The sequence below is a fragment of the Brachyhypopomus gauderio genome, chromosome 3 (genome assembly GCF_052324685.1).
Source record: "Brachyhypopomus gauderio isolate BG-103 chromosome 3, BGAUD_0.2, whole genome shotgun sequence".
NCBI classification, from domain to species: Eukaryota; Metazoa; Chordata; class Actinopteri; order Gymnotiformes; family Hypopomidae; genus Brachyhypopomus; species Brachyhypopomus gauderio.
Genome location: NC_135213.1, coordinates 29,790,526 through 29,809,669, shown reverse-complemented (window position 1 = coordinate 29,809,669; position 19,144 = coordinate 29,790,526). Strand labels below are relative to the sequence as shown.

The following is a 19,144-nucleotide window of genomic DNA, read 5'->3' as shown; positions in this document are numbered from 1 at the left end:
TCTTTATCTTGACATAGTCACCTAGGCACAAGTCATAAATGTGAGAGTAGCTTTGGCCACATTCTTTGGTGACTCTAAAAACAGGACCGAGCCGCAACCCACCTACCCACTGGTCAGAAACATAAGCACACGCTGGTCTTATTATAGCTTTGACGTACTAATGTCAAACTGCCTCAGGCAAGTAACACGTACACTTTCTAAGTCCGGGTGTCATGGCAGGAGAGGGAGTCACCATTTCCCATTGGATCACTTGTCCGGTCCGGTACCAGGACCATTTCAAAAGACGGGACCTCAGCACGTTCACACAAGACCACCGTGTGTTTGCTCTGCCTGGACCTGCGTGCCAGGCACTTAAAGTAGAGGCTGGAGCCAGGGTGGAGTCGGCCCACAGTGATGATGACTCCGGGGTGCCTCTCTTCCAAACCATGCTGGACGTGGCCCAGTTCAGACCGGAGGATATTCTGATCCAGGTGTTTGAGGGGTGGCTTCTGATCCGAGGGCAGCACGGTCTGAGGATGGATGAGCACGGGTTCGTGTCACGGAACTTCACCCGGCAGTACCGGCTGCCCGACCACCAGCTGCAGGCGGGGGACTTGACAGCCACGCTGTGTCACGACGGAATACTGGTGGTGGAAACCAAAGAGAGATGGTGGACAGCGAGTGATTAGTGACGTCACTGTGTTTGCGATCACGTCACCCAGGGGTCGTCTCGACTTCTCCTCACAGTGGATTGTTGGTTTTTTGTCGTTCTGTGATTGCATGGTTTTGTTTTGAGTGGTGAAATTAATTTAACGAATAATTTTGTGTGAAAAGTGAACGGTGCCATCACCTACAGGTTAATACAATATCAGTATTAAATAGCACATAATACACATTTAATCATACAATGTAATCATGAATCATAAATGACAACATGGACATAATAAATGTGTGATTTAGTTTTGGCATGGTGTTTCAATTTTGAGCTGTCACACTGGTATTATTGGTTATTATTACATAATATATTATCTCCAATATTTATAACATTTTTTTAACAATTATAATTTATTGTGAACACAAATGAAAAATCTAATATAGGCTTATCTGGGACTAAGCCAGACATGGACAGGGTTTTCAATATAATCACCGTCAATAGTCTGGCTTAAGATGGTAATACACTCCTTAAATATTCCCAGAACATTGCCAAATGAAGGTGTAAACAGTTTCTTTATACGGTACAACAGCAGTCATTCCGCTAATTCTGAAAGAGGGATAACTATGTGTACGTTAATCAGTGAGCTTTGAGCTAAGAATAGATAAGTTGTTTTTGCCCTCATAAAACAGTTACATCACCCTGTTCATTTTACAGCGTGAGTTCAGGTTCGTTCCGTCCCACCGTGCAAGTAGCGGAACGACTCGCGTTGCCTGATTGATTGTTGGGCTCCGCCTTCGATTGCTCAGACTGCGCACGCACGGTCCCGTCGGGCAGCAGCGGGGGGGAGGTTCACGGCCGGACAGGGACCGGAGCAGCAGCAGCGAACGTTACTTCGGTCTGAGCGACGGAGTCGGCGGACGGAGAAATGACTTGTGTACACCGCTGTGTGTTTTGACGAAGGCGAAGGGTGGAGATAGGACACAAGAGCGCGGTCTTCAAGCGTGAAGAAGAAGCTGGAGGTTTTTAAATTCATGGACTCGCTCGTGAGAAGCAGAAAGTGCCCGCGCCGTCACCGGGTCCAGTAAGTTCGGGTCCGTTTAAACCCGCTCGTTCGTCTACCGCTGTTTTTTTTTTTTTTAGTTGTTATCATGGCGCTGCGAGCGAGAGTTTTGTACGACTTTACTTCCGAAAACCCCGGGGAGATATCGGTGAAGGAGAACGAGACCGTAACTTTGTACAGCGAGAAGGACATCGAGGGCTGGCTGGAGGGGGCGAACAGCAGCGGGGAGCGGGGGCTCTTCCCCGCGTCCTACGTGGAGGTCCAGAGGAGCGACGCGCCCGCTTCATTCAACAACAACAGCTCTTGTGGAGACGCCTATCAAACCTCCAGGTACTCCAACATCCCCACAGGTGGCTTCGAAACCTCCTACAAAACCCAGAATCAGGTTGAGAACTACAACAAGGCACCAGCGCCGAGTTTTACAACTTTCTCCGGACCACCTTCTCATAATGTTGCGCAAACGTACCCGGCGAGCCAAGGTAGCGACGACGACTGGGACGACGACTGGGACGACAGCTCCACCGTGGCCGACGAGCCGGGTGGTGTCGGCGGGGGGCTCCATGACTTTGAGGGGAACGGACCCTCCACGTACAGGGTGTCCACGTCCTCCACGTCGCGGGGTGGGAGTGGGCAGCAGGCTAAGAGTTCAGCCACTGTCAGCAGAAATCTGAACAGGTTCTCAACTTTTGTGAAGTCAGGAGGTGAGGCGTTTGTGCTTGGGGAAGCGTCTGGCTTTGTGAAGGATGGGGATAAGATCTGCGTGGTCATGGGTCAGCACGGGCCGGAGTGGCAGGAAAATCCATACCCATTCTCCTGCACTATCGACGATCCGACAAAGCAGACCAAATTCAAGGGCATGAAAAGTTACATCTCTTATAAACTGACCCCAACCCATACCCAAGGCGCAGTGAACAGGAGATATAAACACTTTGACTGGCTCTACGCTCGGCTCGTGGAGAAATTCCCTGTCATCTCTGTTCCTCACATCCCAGAGAAGCAGGCCACGGGGCGCTTTGAAGAAGACTTCATTTCGAAGAGGAGGAAAGGTCTGATCTGGTGGATGAATCACATGACCAGCCACCCAGTGCTGGCCAGGTGTGATGTGTTCCAGCATTTCCTCACGTGCAGCAGCACAGACGAGAAGGCATGGAAACAGGGCAAGAGGAAGGCGGAGAAAGACGAGATGGTGGGAGCCAACTTCTTCCTCACCATCAGCACTCCGGGAGCCCCGCTCGACCTTCAGGAGGTGGAGAGCAAGATCGATGGCTTCAAGGCCTTCACCAAAAAAATGGACGACAGTGTGATCCAGGTCAACGCGACGCTCAGCGAGTTTGCAAGAAAACAGATAGCTGGTTTCAAGAAGGAATATCAGAAGGTCGGACAGTCGTTTAGGTGCCTCAGTCAGGCCTTTGAGCTGGACCAGCAGTCATATGCGGTTGGTTTGAATCAGGCGATTGCATACACTGGAGAGGCCTATGAGGCCATTGGAGACTACTTTGTGGAGCAGCCACGACAAGATGTGGACCCGGTGATGGACCTCTTAGCCCTATACCAAGGACACCTCGCCAACTATCCTGACATCATACATGTTCAGAAAGGTATTTGCACATTTCCATATGCACTTTATCGTAAATGTTTAGGAGTATTATAGACCACTGGTTCTTGTCCTCGGGTCTCATGTTTTTGCTCTAAGCCAGCTCCCAGGACACCTGTGCCAGGTGTTCAGTGGTCCTGTTGGCTTGGTTCAGGTGTGCTGGGAGCTGGGTTTAGAAACGACAATCTAAACCACAGCTGAGAGCTTGCATGACGGTTTGTTTGCTTGGAAGCCACAAGCACACAAGTGTTCCTGGTTTCACCTGACTTCTGTGTCACATGGACCAAGCTCCTGTTGACGTGCGACATGTGTGTTTTTCCATTACTGGGTAAAGAGAGAGCGCAAAGCTGTTGACACTGTATACACTGTGAACCTTTAAGTGACTGGATTCTTTGGATAAGATAATCATTCTGTTTTTAGATGGGTTTATTTCTTGTTTTTTTATGTTGCCTTAGGGTATAACAACAGATTGGTTTTACTAATACAATTCATATATGTGAAAAAAAAAATACAACAAATCCTTCATTCTGAAGGTTCGAAGGTTTTCAACAAACCTATCAGCAAGCCTTGGTTTCTCCAATATAAAGTGGATATATTTAAGCAATCTTTATATTATATCTAAAAACTGTTATATTGTTGTTCCATGAAACATAAAACAGGTCTCCGCACGCTCGTACAGTAGTTTAGCCTGGTCAGCTATGTCTGCGATTATAGGTCTCATGGGCAGTAGACATGAATGTGTGGTTCTGTACTGTGAAAGAGTGGTGGGCTGGGAGCAGACTTAAGTAAAGACACTCAGGCTGTGGCCAGCGTGAGGCCATGCGAATCAGAATATCGTGTTCTGTTCTAGCATAGCCTACATGTACAAAGGGCAGTGAAATCATGCAGTAACTATTTTATCAGCACTTGACATCTAGCCTACCTAGATGGAGCTTTTACGGATTTGCAAAAAAAAAACATGTGATCCAAAACATGCTTATGAGAACTTCCATTTAAGGTTAAAATCAATAAAAACATATAAATGGTTTTATTGATGACTTTATAATGCAGGAAAATGAGGTTGTGCCCTTTCCATGAGTGTGTACTGTGATTTCCTTTCTACTACTAAATCTGCTGACTGAACTGAATAGACATCTGATACCAATCACTGCAGAGAGTAGTGGTTAAATGTTGAAGAGAATATGCACAGATTAGCATCTTTTGACTTGTTACATATACATTCGTATAAAGTCTGATCTTAGCAAATTTTTGTTAAACCACTAAGTAAAAGATGGAGAGTTGAGTTTTGGTTATAGATTTGACTAACAAAAAAGACGATTCTTGGCATTGGCACTGTCCAGTTTTTAACAGGTGTGGTGGTCAAAAAAACAAACGGATATATTTCTGACAATGGATATACTGTACTATGGTCTGTTGTGAGAAGACAATGTGCTGGACAAATTGAACTGCTCTGTGGTGTTCACAGTACGGATGCCTTCACCCTGACCCTCCTGTAAATCATCCAGCCTTTCACAGACAATCCAGGAGACATTTCTGCTGGATGTTTTAGAAGTGTAAACACAGCTGTTACTATGAGCCACATTTGACAACCAGGACCCCCCCCCCCCCCCCCCCTCAGGTTATGTCACTTGGTTGTAAGTGTCCATGAATTACCATTAGAGGCTGCCTGGAAACTCTACAGTTGGCGGGTTTTTTTTTTTTTTTTTTCGAACATGATAAAAGTTAAACCGCAAAACCAAAATGTGATTTGTGAGGCGAGCACAAGAACAGAGGAGCGTCATAGGAAGATGTTTGTCAGGCAGTATGAGCACATGACATTTTTCTTTGCACTAATTGGCAATAGCAGTTGTATTTAGCTAACCAGAGAAATATTTGACTACATAGTTTAAAAAGCTTGTGGTTAAAAACGTGTCACAAGACAATTCACATTCAAGTCACATGAAATGACCAAGTGCTAGCAGAGTACTGGAAGTCCTCTACTGCGGTATTTTAAGGACAAAGCCATATCACATATTTGAGCATTTCTTAAAAATATAAATCTTGAGAACCAAAAATGTCATTTAGCCAAGCTGTCAAAACATTAAGAACTACACCAAATCTCTTAAATGGGCATTTCTGCTGTCTCTATAGGTTGCTGCTGCAGTTATTCCATTATCAGTAACTTGGATTTTATTACATGTTACAGTGTAAATATTACCCACTTCTATTCTAGATATGACCTTAACCAACAGGATGCCATACCAATTCAAAATGTCTTGTGTACAAAGTAAATTGATCTCCTTGGATAGCAGTGTCCTTTGCATAAATGAACTAGCCTGTTTTTCAGCTTTCCATACTTTAATAATAATTCATGAGATTTATAGAACACTTTTCAAGAATCTAAAGACAGCAAAGTTGCCAGCAACCTTCACGATGAACAACTTCTCAGACTTGCAAATGATCTGGATTCCGCCCACAATTTCACACTCAACATGACTGATACGGAACTTCACACCCAAGAGCAACCACATGTCTTATAAGGGCAGTGAGCTGAAATGGTGGTGGTGATGGCCCAGCCCAGGCGTTTGAAAGACTTTGTTTTTGCTTGAACCATAGTTCATTTCGGAAAGAAAGTGAAGGACCATTGGGTTTGCGTGTAACCCTGATTTTGAAAGATGCGCTCCATTTTGGAGCTAATCTATAATTCAGTCTCTTGCCATCTGTCTCACTTTACATTGGTCCCTCTCTGACGAACGGCAAGCAGATCCTGACACAAAGAACACCTCAAGGCATTTCCCTATATATTTAGGGAAATAACGGACATCGGCGAATTTAAATATTTGTCATGTTTCCTGATGAAGATCTTGGACACGAGACCAGAGACTTTAGGACAGCTGTTGATTTGCCTGGTTAAACTCCAGCCGCACTGCTGTGCCTGATTCCACGGCTGCAGGTTCTCAACGCCCAATACAGTTAATACAGTGTTGAAAACCGTACTGCACCCAATGATATGCAGACCAGCAGTGGTCCTCTGGTCAGAGACCTAAGCATGAGAATGCTGTAGTTCCCTGTTGCTCGGCCCTAGTTGTTCGTGCTTGTTCTACATTTTCCACAGTGCCTTCACCCAGGTGACATAGTGGCAGATCAGGTGAACCATTTGTTGGGTGGTTACAATAACTTGGACCGGACAGGAATTCAAGGGGCGTGTTTGGGCACCCATGATGGGTGTGATTAGATACAGGGTGCATGCGTGCCTGCGTGTGTGTGCATATGTGCCTGTGTGTGTGTGTGTGTGCGCGTGCGTGTGTGCATGTCTGTGCACTGGGGACACACGAAACATATTTCTGTACATGATCGAAACGTATTGATCTGTAGAGTGTCCATTAGGCTTGGAAAAGTCTCGACTTTTATAGATGGATGAATGTGACCTTGAGTTTTGGGTAGGGGTACGGCTGTGTTCTCATATCGCTATGGGGACGTGGTGATTTAAAGCATGACCACTACAGCTGTACTCTTGGAGCGCAGAAAATCACCTCAACATATTGTTCAGCTGCCCTTCTGAAACTGCACGTTTCTATCCAATCCGACCAGCACGTACAGACCGCATTTCCTCTACCACTCCAGTTCTGTAAAACTCTTTCGAGCAACGCCACTCCCCAAGACGCAGGAAGTAATCGCATCTTCCTCAGTGTAATGTGTAAAAAAACAAAACAAAAAGAAGTGAAATACTACAAAGATGAGAAAGAAGTCCTTTCACCATCCAAAAAGAGAAGCTGAGAACGAAATACTAATTATGGGATGTTTGTTTTCATAGTATAGTAAGTCGAGTGATCGGGCTGTGGATGATTGTGGCGTACAGGTCTGGTGTAGACCTACTCAAATCAGCATGTGTGATCTTCTACTTCATCTTCTTTCCCATGTGAATTTTTTTTTTGGAGTGGCATACATCAACCACAAATAAAGCACACTTCTGTTAGCCCTGCTCTTGTGTCTTCTACTGCTGAGTTTGTAGGGAGGCTAGTCTCAGCCTAACCAGTAGCAGCATTGTGTAATAGCAGTTACGTAACAGGTAAAGTTCTTCACCCCGAGAGCTTGTGAATTGAGTCTCTTGCAGGTTTTTTTTACCCCTTTACTGGTCTTTCTCCCTCCTCACCCCCTGATGGCAACTACGAGTCAGCGAGACCAATCGGCCTTTTAAATGTGGGACTCCCATGAGAAAGGAGAGGTCTTAATGTAAAAAACAAAACACAAGTATGTCACGTTGCAGTTCTTTGTCATGTTAGGACTTATTGTAAGTGTTGTGTAATGTCCTTTGACTGTTCCTTTAACTGTAAAACTGTCTACACAAAAGTGACACGTTTGCTGGTTGGCCAGGAGGTAGTTGTGGGGGTTTTTTTTTACGTTTCAGGTGATATTCTGTACCTGTTCAGATGGGGCCGTGATATCTCCCCAGTCGCACCACGGGAGTAAGAGTGCGGTTGGAGAGAGTGTATACCTTAGTCACTCGGTGTGACTGTGTCTTTTGTGTCTCTCTCCCTTCACTCCCTTCAATTCTCTCTCCTTAATACTCCCTGTGTTTAAGGCCTTAAATCCAGACTGGACGACGGATGATGCCAAAGTCCCCGCTAATGTCCCTGTTCTTGGATCAGTTTGTCCACATTCCAATGCAGACAAATGGACAGGCGAAGCTGCTTCTAAATCAGCAGTATCAAATTCTAGATGTTTGCTATGGGATTCTGTGAAGAAAGGACTGCTGTTGCCAGAAGGCAGGGTGTTTGGTTGGGGGGGGGGGGGGGGGGGACATTTCAGGAATGTCTCGCATGTTTTCCCCTCAGTGAGACGGGAAGTCCACCATCTGGTCTTTCTCTGCTTTCCGCGCTACACTTTATGACGCTGCACAAAATAAGAGTAGCTTCGACCCTGCAGTGCCCAGACATAAGGGTAGCTAAGTGTGCCGTTATAATATTCAGTTGTGGGCTATTAAAGGCAAACCTTGCGTTTTACACAGGCCCGTCAGAATAGTTTACAGTTCCAGAGCCGAGATACTGCGGCAAGGGAAAATGTTGGTGTTCTGCTTGGTTGGTTTGTTTTGCTAAAGCCTCTCAAACAACCCAGGAAGGTGGGACGTTCACCCATATAGAGATGCACATGGATGGCTGTGCGTCCCGCAGGACCTTCCTGACTTTACGTTTCTGTTGGGTTCATTATCTCTCTCACTGAGCGAAGGAAAAGGTTCCACCCACAGCTGGTATTCTTCATGTAATAAAATAATGTACTTAATCGCACTCTTTCAGACGGAACTACTGCTGCGCACACTACCTGATCTCTGAGAAGAACCTGCTTGTGTATATATCTGTATATTGTATGTAAATAGCATTCCACTTTAACTTAAAAGAGAACATATTATTTTGCCTGGTGGGGGGGGGGGGGGGGGCGGGGGGTGGATTGGGGTGTTTGTCTACCGTAGTTTATCATGTTTATCTGCAAGCCTGTAATTAGACCCTTCTGTGTTGTTTAGGTCTGTTGTTGAAGTGCATAGCTCCTTTACTAGGTTAACTGTGGCTATTGAGTTGCCTGCTTGTGTGCTGATGTTACTGAAATGCCCTGAAGAAAGTCTCTGAGCCGCCTGAGAAAGAACACACTAACGCACTGTTCCCACTCTCCTCTCAACCGCTGCTTTTGAACCCGCTGCGTAGCTAAGTTGGTCTGGCACACCGGACAGCCATAATAAAAAAAAACTATAGACATTTATTGTCATGTTTGTAGTACAGAAATATTTGGAGTAACATTTTAAGTTTTTGGAGGTTTTCATATAGTCTGTGGTAGAAGGTTTAATTATGTGGTTTAGTTTCTGTGGTAAAAGGTAAAATGTATTTGTCTATTGAATCAGAAGATGTGGATGTATCCATTTCTTTCATTAACCAGGCGCTGCTTCACCTCAGTGACACTGTCCACAGTGTCCTTGTTAACACGTGGTCGCCCAAAAGATAACTGACCTTAAACGATCTTCCTGCTACATATGTGCTTCATGGGAAGGGGGCGATTGGTATGCATGGACAGCAACAGACGTCTACTGTACTGAGCTGGTTCTTAACTGCTCGACCTTCACAAGGATGCATCAGCTACGGAAATTGCGTTACTTATGCACTGTGGTGTTCTTCACCGCTGACTGAGACCAGTGTAGCGTAGCTAGACCTCCTCTGGATGCAGCTGTTGCTTGTTTTGCTCTTGTAGGACTTCCTCTCTCAATCTCTGAAATCCAACATGTGAAATACCCCCCACCCTTCACGCTTTTGTAATATCGTTATATTTACTGCTCGGGTTTCACTTTATGAGTTAAAGCAGGTGTGTTGAGAGCAGGAAGGGTATTAAAGTGCAGTGTCATTTTCCAGCACTGGCACAAGGAAATGATTCCCTGGGGCATGAAGTAGGCCTCACAGTGCTTACTCAGATGTGTGCGTGTTTTTGCTGTGTCAGTAGGAAAAATTCCCAGAGCGACACGTCATGCAGTGTTCAGAGTTCCTGGTTTGCCAGCACAGGGTGAGATTGCCGGAGGTCTGTGGTCTCCAGTGCATATTTGTTTCCTTAAGTCCTCAGATTCATTTTTTAATCAAAGCTAATAATAGATGTGATGATGGAGTGTGTCAGCTGGATGTGCTGAAGCGGTGAGTGCAGTGTTTCCTGGTGCGGCCCGCGTAGTTCCTGCACTGCACATCTAAAACACTCCGTCACTCTGTGTCCAACCATCGAGGGGCTTCGCTAGTTAGCTGATGTATAATGAGCTGATTTTAATGTTCAGAGTCTGGGGGATACTGTCTTAGACTGAATTAATATTGATGTGTTTTTTTGTTGTTGTTTTTTAATTAATTTTTAATTAGTTTTCACTGGTTCTTTTTGAGATTTGTGACATGACTTTCTAGAAGATTTCTGCTCTTCCTGAGCCTCGTTTGCTTTGTGGCCACGTTTGATTGAAGTTGTCCTCTGGCTAACGAGAACGTTGTCGCGTCGACACCACACTGCGTTGCATGGAGACCGGACGTAAAGGCTCGTGGTGGGCTGAGATCTGCAGAAACGCTGGTCTTTTATCCGGTGGTTTCTTACGCCCTGTGGGGTTTTCAGCAGTTGAGTGTAGAGTTCAAGGTTAAGGGAGCTGCTTCTGACTAATATGGACCACTCAGAGGAGACGTGTGAACGTCATGGTTAACACTTCACTTTAAAACATGAACACAGACGTTTTCTGATTCAAGTTTTTTAAATTCACAGTGTTATGGTTAAAATAAGAGATAGGTCTGCATATTGTGTTTTGTAAGCATACATACTGGCATGTGTAAACAATATCACAGGGAAACAAAACTACAGTAAATATGATGTCTGTGGTCAAACCTAGACCTTGTGTCTAGTGCACATGTTTATTTCCTGTGAAGTGGAAAGCTGCTAGTTCACCTTCTAGTTCTAAAATTCAGGTGATCATAGCTCTACATGCGTCTGTTTAACAGCGAGACCATGTGTGTCCGTTCCCTGAAACCTACGGCACCGCTAGCACCTGCCTTTACGTCACGGACCACAGTTAACGCAGGTCAGTCTGGATGAGCGTCACCCTAACCGTCCCTGCGCTGTGTCCCCCCCTCAGGCGCGCTGACCAAGGTGAAGGACGGCCAGAAGCACGTGGAGGAGGGCAAGATGGAGCGGCAGCAGGCCGACGGCATCATGGAGCGCTGCAACATCATCTCCTTCGCCACGCTGGCGGAGATCCAGCACTTCCACCAGACCCGCGTGCGCGACTTCAAGGCCCAGATGCAGCACTACCTGCTGCAGCAGATCGCCTTCTTCCAGAAGGTGACGGGCAAGCTGGAGGAGGCCCTGCGCAAGTACGACGAGGCGTAGGCACGTCGGCCCCGCCCCCGGCCACGCCCATCCCCTTTCCCAGGCGACCGTTAGCTGGATCACCGCCATTGCGAAGCGTCCGAGTGAGAGCCAAACGGAGAACCCTCCCACTCGGATATCTGTGTGAATTCTTCACCCACGTAATGAATGTCTCGCTGCGCTAGTGTAGAGCATGTGACGAGATGGTGTTAACCCTGGTGTCGGAGAGATGGGTGGGTGGTTTTGGGAGTGGGGGGTGATGGGGGCGTTGGCGACGGGCTCAGCTTCTGACGGCCCCCCCTGGAGAGGCCTGCGGTAGCTCTGCGACACCAGTGTTGAAGAGGAGGAAGACTCCTCCAGGACGAGAGCGAGCACAGTTCGGCTCACCTTAACACAGCAACAAACAGTCTTTTGCTTACGCTACTAACGTAATGTTTTAAAACTCCGTTTACTTTTCTAACACTGTTTGTGTGCGAAGTAGTGAGTGAAAGGTCGTTTTTGAGGAGGTTGCTGCCTCCTCTTGAGCTGTCGCGTGGCTTTCCACTGCCGACCTTTACAACAAACACGTCCTGTCTGACCTGTACGTCTGATTATACCGGATGTTTACATTCCTTACAGAGCAGCTGGCTTCACTGTCGTGCCTTTCAGTCTCATCTTTGTAGTATTTCTATGATTTCTTTTAAGCAACGATATGCAGTATATATTATACTTATTTTAAGCTGTGTTTTTTACACTGCATAATTTTATTATATATTAAGTCCTGCAAGAACAAAGTAGGGGTTCGTTTTCTTTGTGTGATGTGATGATAAGCCTTAGCAGAGGAAGGACACCCTTATTTGGTCACTCAAACTGACTTTTCCCACAATGTTTTCAGTCCAGACCAGAAAATGGAGTTTATTTAAGGAAAAGTGTTGTGTCCCATCTAGATTGCTCAATCATTCACAAAAGGCATGAAAGTATTCCCATGGCGCATGGATCGACGTCTGTTGACAAGGATCTAAATAAAGCAAGAAAATATGACAATGAACTAAAAACACCACTTACTCAGGACCCCATTTCTGTTCATTTTCCTCACTGATACTAAACATGATGTCTTTTTGTACATATTTGAGACATAAAGTCTCTTTTATTTCCTAAAAACAAAACTTAAAGGGAGAAATTGCTTATTTAAAATGTTGCATCTCTGGTTTTCCCCACAATAAAGCCCTACATACCTTGGCCTAATGTCTTTTTTCATTTGAAAATGGTTGTTTGATATTAATTCATAATAAACAAAGGTCAGGCTGGTCTGGTCTCCCAACAGTATTGTGCTATGTTACGGTGCAGTCATTTGCTCTACCATATAATGTTTTGTCTTGTTTGGGAAATGACGCTTATAAGTTTGCACAACACTACCAGTCTTTGCTTCAATTGAAAGACTTTTATATATTCTATTTAAAATGTATATATTTATGAATAAGGATGTGAAAGGAGGCCTCATACAAAAATAGTCACAAGTGTGAAGTTTAAAAATGTATTTGTAAGATCACACATTTACCAGCACCTCCAAATAACTTGTAGCATGTGAGTCGGCTCTCTGGTGATCTGAACATGGTGTTACTGAGGCGAGCGTCTGCCCTGAGTGGTGACAAAACCCCCCCCCCCCCTTTTTTTTTCTTCAGCACTGTGGCGTGGGAATCTAGCCTGTGTGCCAGATCTGGCCCTTTCTCTGTTGGGCCCTGGCACAGTGCCCTGGTGCCCGGTTCTCCTTGTAAACACAGAAGTGCACACAGCATTCAGCAGGATGGTCCTCTGGACTCCATGCCAAACATGCCTCCTGGTGACGGGCGGGGGAGGGGGGGGGGGGGGGGATCCCATCTTGAGGTATTTTTCTGGTGGACTGGAAAATGATGTGGTCAATCAACGAGATCGAATCAGCACATGTTAAAGGAATGTGTGAATACGGTGGTGCTGTATGTGTTATAAGAGTATATGTGCATACATTTGTTAATAGATAAGAACTGTGCTTTATCTCGGATGGAAATTACATGAATGAGTCTTATTTATAAACATTTTAATATATTCATATAGCATTTTATTATTATTTTTTTTACAAATTTTTACAACACATGTTGTCACAAAGCAGCTTTACAATTGCATGGGCCAGATCCCTAATGAGCAAGTCAGGGGTGACAATTGCAAGGAAACACTCCCTAGGCAGATTGGAAAGAGACCTTAGGAGGACCAAGACTCAAAAGGGAACTCATCCTCCACTGGGCGGCCCGCTAGTAGAAGTCCAATTTCTGAATGAATTTAAATCTTAAATTTTCATGCAGTTACCAACTACAGAATCACTAAAAACAAACCCATCTGCTGTGCAAATGTCTTGATGTGGGACCAAACTACAGACTACTCCAAAGAGGTTCTTCATTAAAGAGAACATTTCAAGTCACTAGAACTAATATCCATTGCTAGGTGGAAATATAGCACACACGTGAATAGAACACACAAGCTTCCAAGTGGAGAGGCTGGCTGTGGCCATTTAAAGGAAATAATACACATACATTACTTTAATCTTATACCATATGCTGTCCGATATATAACTGGAGTTACAATTATAGCATAATGGTGAATAGAGTGGACTGCTAAAAATTTGGCATCAGTACGTTTTGTTCTTTCCTAACTACTGAATTGGAGTTCCAAGATTTTTTCTCAGATTAAGCCCAATTCCGGTTCCACCCTCGTGTTAAATACTGCAGCCATGAGTCAGAGGGAGAGGGCATAGAATGAAAACAACATGCAGATTCCACCCAAATGGCTGCAGAAAGGCTCTCTGTGCTCACCTAAATGCTGTCAGACCCACGTCTCCACATGAGAATCAACATTTCTGTGTGCATATTTCACACCAGCGCTGTATAGCATGACTTTTTCAGTAAATCATTTAGCATGTTTGGCTCAAATGTAGTAGACTGCGTCTGTGCGACCGTGCATGCATCCACAGTAAGGACACATCTGAGTTGTGATCAGATATGCTTAATGTGTCTTCAATTTATTGTTGCTTCTATTCTCAAACAGTGTCTCTGTTATTTCCCCTTCAGCACTTCTCTGAATCAACATATTTGATATCTGCGTGTTTCTGATATGGCTCCAAGTCAAAGGTTAGGCCTACTATGATATACAAGTTTCTTAAGTAATTATTTGACTTTTTAAAATTGTTTAGCAGGCTTCAAAGAGTGAAAATTACATTGTCTATGAATACTTATTTTTTTTTTATGTAATATGCTTTTGTGATTTATTTTAATCTGCCCAATATGTGATTACTCTGTAGAACATTCATCTTTTTCTAAAACTTACCCAAACTGACCAACATTTACCAGAACCCCCACAAAGTTCCAGAACTTTGCTGTTTCCAATTAAGGGTCTTTGATGAGTCCTTGACCCTGCTGAGGTGATGGAAACTGAAGCCATGTTAACACAATAAAACTGACACTACTCAGAATGTCTTCTGGGAAAACCCCAGGCACTCCACCTTCTATAACATTTTGTGCTGAACGGCCATTGTTCACAATTGCCCCACCCTCGCTATTGAGTCTAGAAACCCTCCAAGGTGGGGAATATAACACCACCCAGCCTGCTACTAGAGGTTATTAACTAATACTCTGCATAACTAGAAAATACTGTGTTACATCTGTACCTTTTCTTCCTGTTCAAGAAATGCTGAGAGTGAGATTATGTTAGTAGTAGAGAGTAATGTGTGGGGGGACTATGGTGGTCTCCAGCACAGTAGCATCTGTACTGGTTTCTGAACTTGTTTACGACTAAGATCGCCTCACACGGAAACCTGAACCTTGCGTTTCTTCCTGATGATTCAACATCACCTTGAGGAAATAAGGCTCAGAAAGGTGGTCAGCAGGGAAGGATGTCACAAGATTGAGTTTCAGTGTGACCTCGTGCAGCTAGTGCCCTGAATCATTTGGTTCCACTTCTTTCTTAAGACATACATTGAACATTTCCTGTTCCCTTCCTGTGTAGGCGTAGAAAGAGCAGTGTCTGGAGCAGCAGATCACGCCTCTGCTCCGACCCCTGATAAAGCATCCAGGGACACAGGACAGTAATAATCTGAGGAAAAACGTCCTCAGTCAATGAATGATTCTGTTAAAAGCCTCTTTTATAAAACCGATAGGCACAATGTTTAAAGCAAAAAATTAGTAATAGTTATCTTGTGTACCAAATGATTTTGTAGATGGTAACATTTTTAGTGGTGACTTGAGACTTTCTGTCATGGTTGCTTAACACTCATATCCCATGAGGCAATCGCAGTCATGTGTGATGGGTAATTAGCCCAACCAGCCCACTCTCAAGTGAATCACATAAAAACCAGCCTGGAAATCTCTAACCTCACTGACCACTTGCATTTAACAACCCCTAATATGATAACATCAGTTAATAGACTTAATAAATATACTCATGCAAATTCTTAAAGTGGCCTCTTGAACTGATGCTGGTCGAGATTGTTGTGCATGTCAGTGAATGGTAGTCATGTTCCGAAGCTCCCAAAGACCATTACATATATCCGATACGCCAAGACTCCCCTATTATTTCTGATTGGCGGGAGGGGACAAGAGGTGACAGGAGCGCGTGGCCTGTACCTGGCGGAAAGCGCTGGAATGTGGGAGAGCTGGGCATTCTTCACTCGCCCTTTGTGTTTATAGCCCCGCACAGGAAGCCCACTCCAGCAGGGCCTCGTTCACGTTGTCTGAAAAACGCTGACTGCTTCCTCCACCCTTTGGCTGCTCTCCAAGAGGTCTGTTTTTCACCCACACACACACACACACACACACACACACACACACACACACACACACACACACTCCTCTGTTGTAGCTGGTAGCTCCACAGAGAGGAGAGAGTGATTTATGGTTCTAATAACACAAAAAAGGATAAAAAAAACAACAACAGTAAACTGGGGGAAAAAGGTTGTTATTCCATGTTGCTACATAGATTTTAAAACTACTGTGCCATCCTCGTTTTTAAATTTAAGTACCGATTTTCAGTTGAAACAACATTCGTATATTTTAGTTACAATGTAAATTATCTACAGTCTATTTGATGAGATGCTAAATTGATCTGTCATAAGACATAAAATGGACAGTAGTGTGCAATATGATTGGATACTACAAGTAACCAAAGGGATACTGAATGTGCAAATGAACAAGCATCAGCATGTTTTGATTCTCCTGAATCTCCCACTCAGTTGATGAGCTTCCTTGAATCGTGGTGAGAGAAATCTCTGACTATTAATGACATAATCACAACAGACAATGAACAGACAACAAATATCACTGATCCCTCTGCCAAAAATAAGCCTGCCTAGAAATTATGCCTTAAGTAGCTACTTTATAAGAAAATATAATAAGGCCTCTGTTACATGTCAGATTCATTTTCCAAAGATGAAATTGCATAATACATAATAAGTGACTGACATTTTTAACAAAACCACCAGTTCATGTGGTGAATCAACTGTAGCAGACGTTAAATAATTTAAATCATCTTTATTCAGATGAGGACTACTTGCTGAGGCACGGTGTGAAATGACCAGTTTGTTGCTACAGTCGCCATCATCATTTCTGGCTATAAAATTCCTTTAATCCCTCCTTATGGAAAGTATTTTTCAGCATGGACACAGCAAACAAGGCACAGCCAATAAGGTTTCAGGCACTCGCCTAGCTGTCATGGAGCAAATGAAACGTCACAATCAGACTCTCTTGAGGTTAAGTCGGTAATCTTGACTTTCTACAAGAGCCGTTTGTTGCCCGAGTTAGCTAGCTGACTCTTACGTTCCAGACCACATATGTAAGAAGGCTCACTCTGGTCTAAAAATATAACACATCACCAAATATGGTAAGCCATCTCTTGGAACATTATGAGAAAATTGTATCATCTGGAGTATATATCAATTCATCTTTGTAAAACAAAATCAATCTTTGTTGAGAACACTAGATACCTAAATTAGATTTTGTCTTGTGAATATGAGAAGTGGGAAGAATGATGAGTTGGCCTCTTAACACCAGAGAATGGAGATTCTAGCCCACCACCAGAGCACAACACTGCCTGTCACATTATGAGTCACCTAAAGAATATCTCCCCTTAACTGTCATTTTTCCTCAGAATATTTCAGCTCCCCGCATGACATGGAATCTAATTAAGACATGGAGCTAGGAGAGAGATTCCACTGTTGCACAGGTCCAGTTTTTGGTCACACTGGCAAAGTTAGTACCTTATGGGATTTTCTATAATGAATCACGTCTCAGCCATGAGCTAACATATTAAACTGACAGGGACAGAGAACATATTCTTTCCTTATTTAAGCCATGGTGGTTAAGTTATACACAACCAACTGGTCACTCCACTCAACAAGCAAAGCCACTCTTTACTGACACATGTAGAAAAGTCGTAGTCATGTTTAAATTGTATAAGGGGAATTAAAAAGTAGATGTGATAACTCGTTTTACATAGAAACTATTTGGTGCACCTTCGCTTCTTGATGTTTCAATGGAGTCTGACAGTTTAAGATACTGGTTCGTATTGTAGGCTACATTTAGCACAAGCCTTTTCAAATAGCACAAAGATCATTAACAATTTATATAAGATAATGGCTCACACAATGGGCATAGAACACACCTCATAAAAGGTGCGGAAAATCTCTCTTGCATTTGCTGAAGTAAATAGCACAACCATGTCTGCTAAATCTGTTGTAATGCGACAGAAAACATTAAGGCACTGCCTGCAGCAAAGGTTTCGTATGTTAAGATTGAGTAATTCCCCACCTATTTGCAGCGTCTCAAACGCTCATTGCAACACTGTTTGCTCCTCTGTACCAATACTGCTTACACTACTTATTCACTCCCATTTCAGTCTCCCTTGAAAATGGAGTAGTTAATTCACTAAATTCAATGGAACAACGTTCGGATAGCACATTTAGCAGTTTTCTGAAACCACAGTAATTAAGTACAAGAAGACACATACCATAGCAATTAGATGGTGAAAGGATATTCATTTCCTCTTGTCTCTATGGTGCCTGCAGTAACACTTTAGCTGAATGAAGAGAAGAATCCCAGATGCTGAAACAAAAGGCACTTCAAAGGAAAACAGCCTATTAAATGCACAAAAAGCTGTGTGTGTGTGTGTGTGTGTGTGTGTGTGTGTGTGTGTGTGTGTACACATACTGCTAAAAAATAAAGGGAACACTTAAACAAGACAATGTAACTCCAAGTCAACCACATTTCTATGAAACCAAGCTGTTTAGTTAGGAAACAAGACTGATTGTGAAGCAATTTCACCTGCTGTTGTGCAAATGGAACAGACAGTCAACATGGTTCTGCAGGTGGTGACCACAGACCTTTTCTCTGTTCTCATCCTTCGTGTTTTGGTCATTGGTGTTTATCATTTCTGCTCAGCATGAATCGACTTTCATCAGTGAACAGCACTGAGGCCCACTGGTGCCTCGTCCAGAGTAAATGCTCCCTGGCCCATGAAGACGCCTGTGTCTGGTGGTGTGGTCCAGTATCTTTACAGGTCTCGCCTCTCTGATTTAAATGGTTTCGAATGGTCTGACATGACATTTGGGTGCCTCTCACCTCTCTTAAATGTGCCTGGAGTTGTGTGGCATTCATCATCCGTTTCCGCAGGGCACTGTTCACAATGGTCATCAGAGTGGGACGTGGCCAAAGGACGTCCACTTCTAGGCCTTTCAGTGACTCTTCCAGTCTCTCTGTATCTCTGTTGTAACCTGCTGATAACACTCTGTGACACTTTAAGCCCAGTGGTCACTTCTGTCTGAGAACATCCTGTTTGAAACCTCTCAACGGTGAAGTTCTCTTGATCTCATTGTTAGGTGTCGTCTTAGTCTCATGACGTCAAAATGTGAACAGCATGATGAGGACCGTTTACCAATTGTAATATTGGATATTTATTGGTCAATTCATGGATGTAAAAAGTACTGAAACATTGGACATGTACATTGAAATGTTTAGAG

General features: G+C 44.0%; 2 protein-coding genes and 1 long non-coding RNA gene across 3 annotated transcripts; 2 read left to right on the top strand and 1 right to left on the bottom strand.

Moving 5' to 3' along the window:
- The first annotated feature begins 148 nt into the window (after positions 1 to 148).
- Positions 149 to 939, top strand: hspb3 (heat shock protein, alpha-crystallin-related, b3). Its single transcript, XM_077001059.1, has one exon. It carries the CDS (start codon positions 213 to 215, stop codon positions 666 to 668), a length of 456 nt encoding a protein of 151 aa, XP_076857174.1. The 5' UTR covers positions 149 to 212; the 3' UTR covers positions 669 to 939.
- Positions 940 to 1,387: 448 nt separating this feature from the next.
- On the top strand, positions 1,388 to 12,348 carry snx18a (sorting nexin 18a). Its single transcript, XM_077001057.1, has 2 exons — positions 1,388 to 3,292; positions 10,898 to 12,348. The coding sequence occupies exons 1-2, from the start codon at positions 1,783 to 1,785 to the stop codon at positions 11,149 to 11,151; spliced, it is 1,764 nt and encodes a 587-aa protein (XP_076857172.1). The 5' UTR covers positions 1,388 to 1,782; the 3' UTR covers positions 11,152 to 12,348.
- A 961-nt stretch (positions 12,349 to 13,309) lies between these two features.
- LOC143509809 (uncharacterized) lies at positions 13,310 to 18,770 on the bottom strand. Its single transcript, XR_013129785.1, has 3 exons — positions 18,136 to 18,770; positions 15,759 to 16,031; positions 13,310 to 15,228 (listed from the first exon to the last, which is right to left on the bottom strand). It is a non-coding gene; the product is annotated as an uncharacterized LOC143509809 (long non-coding RNA).
- Positions 18,771 to 19,144: the final 374 nt, after the last annotated feature.

Bases quoted from the DNA above. Each gene is read 5' to 3' on its own strand.
- hspb3 (XM_077001059.1), top strand. From the start codon at position 213: ATGGCAGGAGAGGGAGTCACCATTTCCCATTGGATCACTTGTCCGGTC.
- snx18a (XM_077001057.1), top strand. From the start codon at position 1,783: ATGGCGCTGCGAGCGAGAGTTTTGTACGACTTTACTTCCGAAAACCCC. The intron at 3,293-10,897 runs GTATTTGCACAT...TCCCCCCCTCAG, and splicing joins CATCATACATGTTCAGAAAG to GCGCGCTGACCAAGGTGAAG.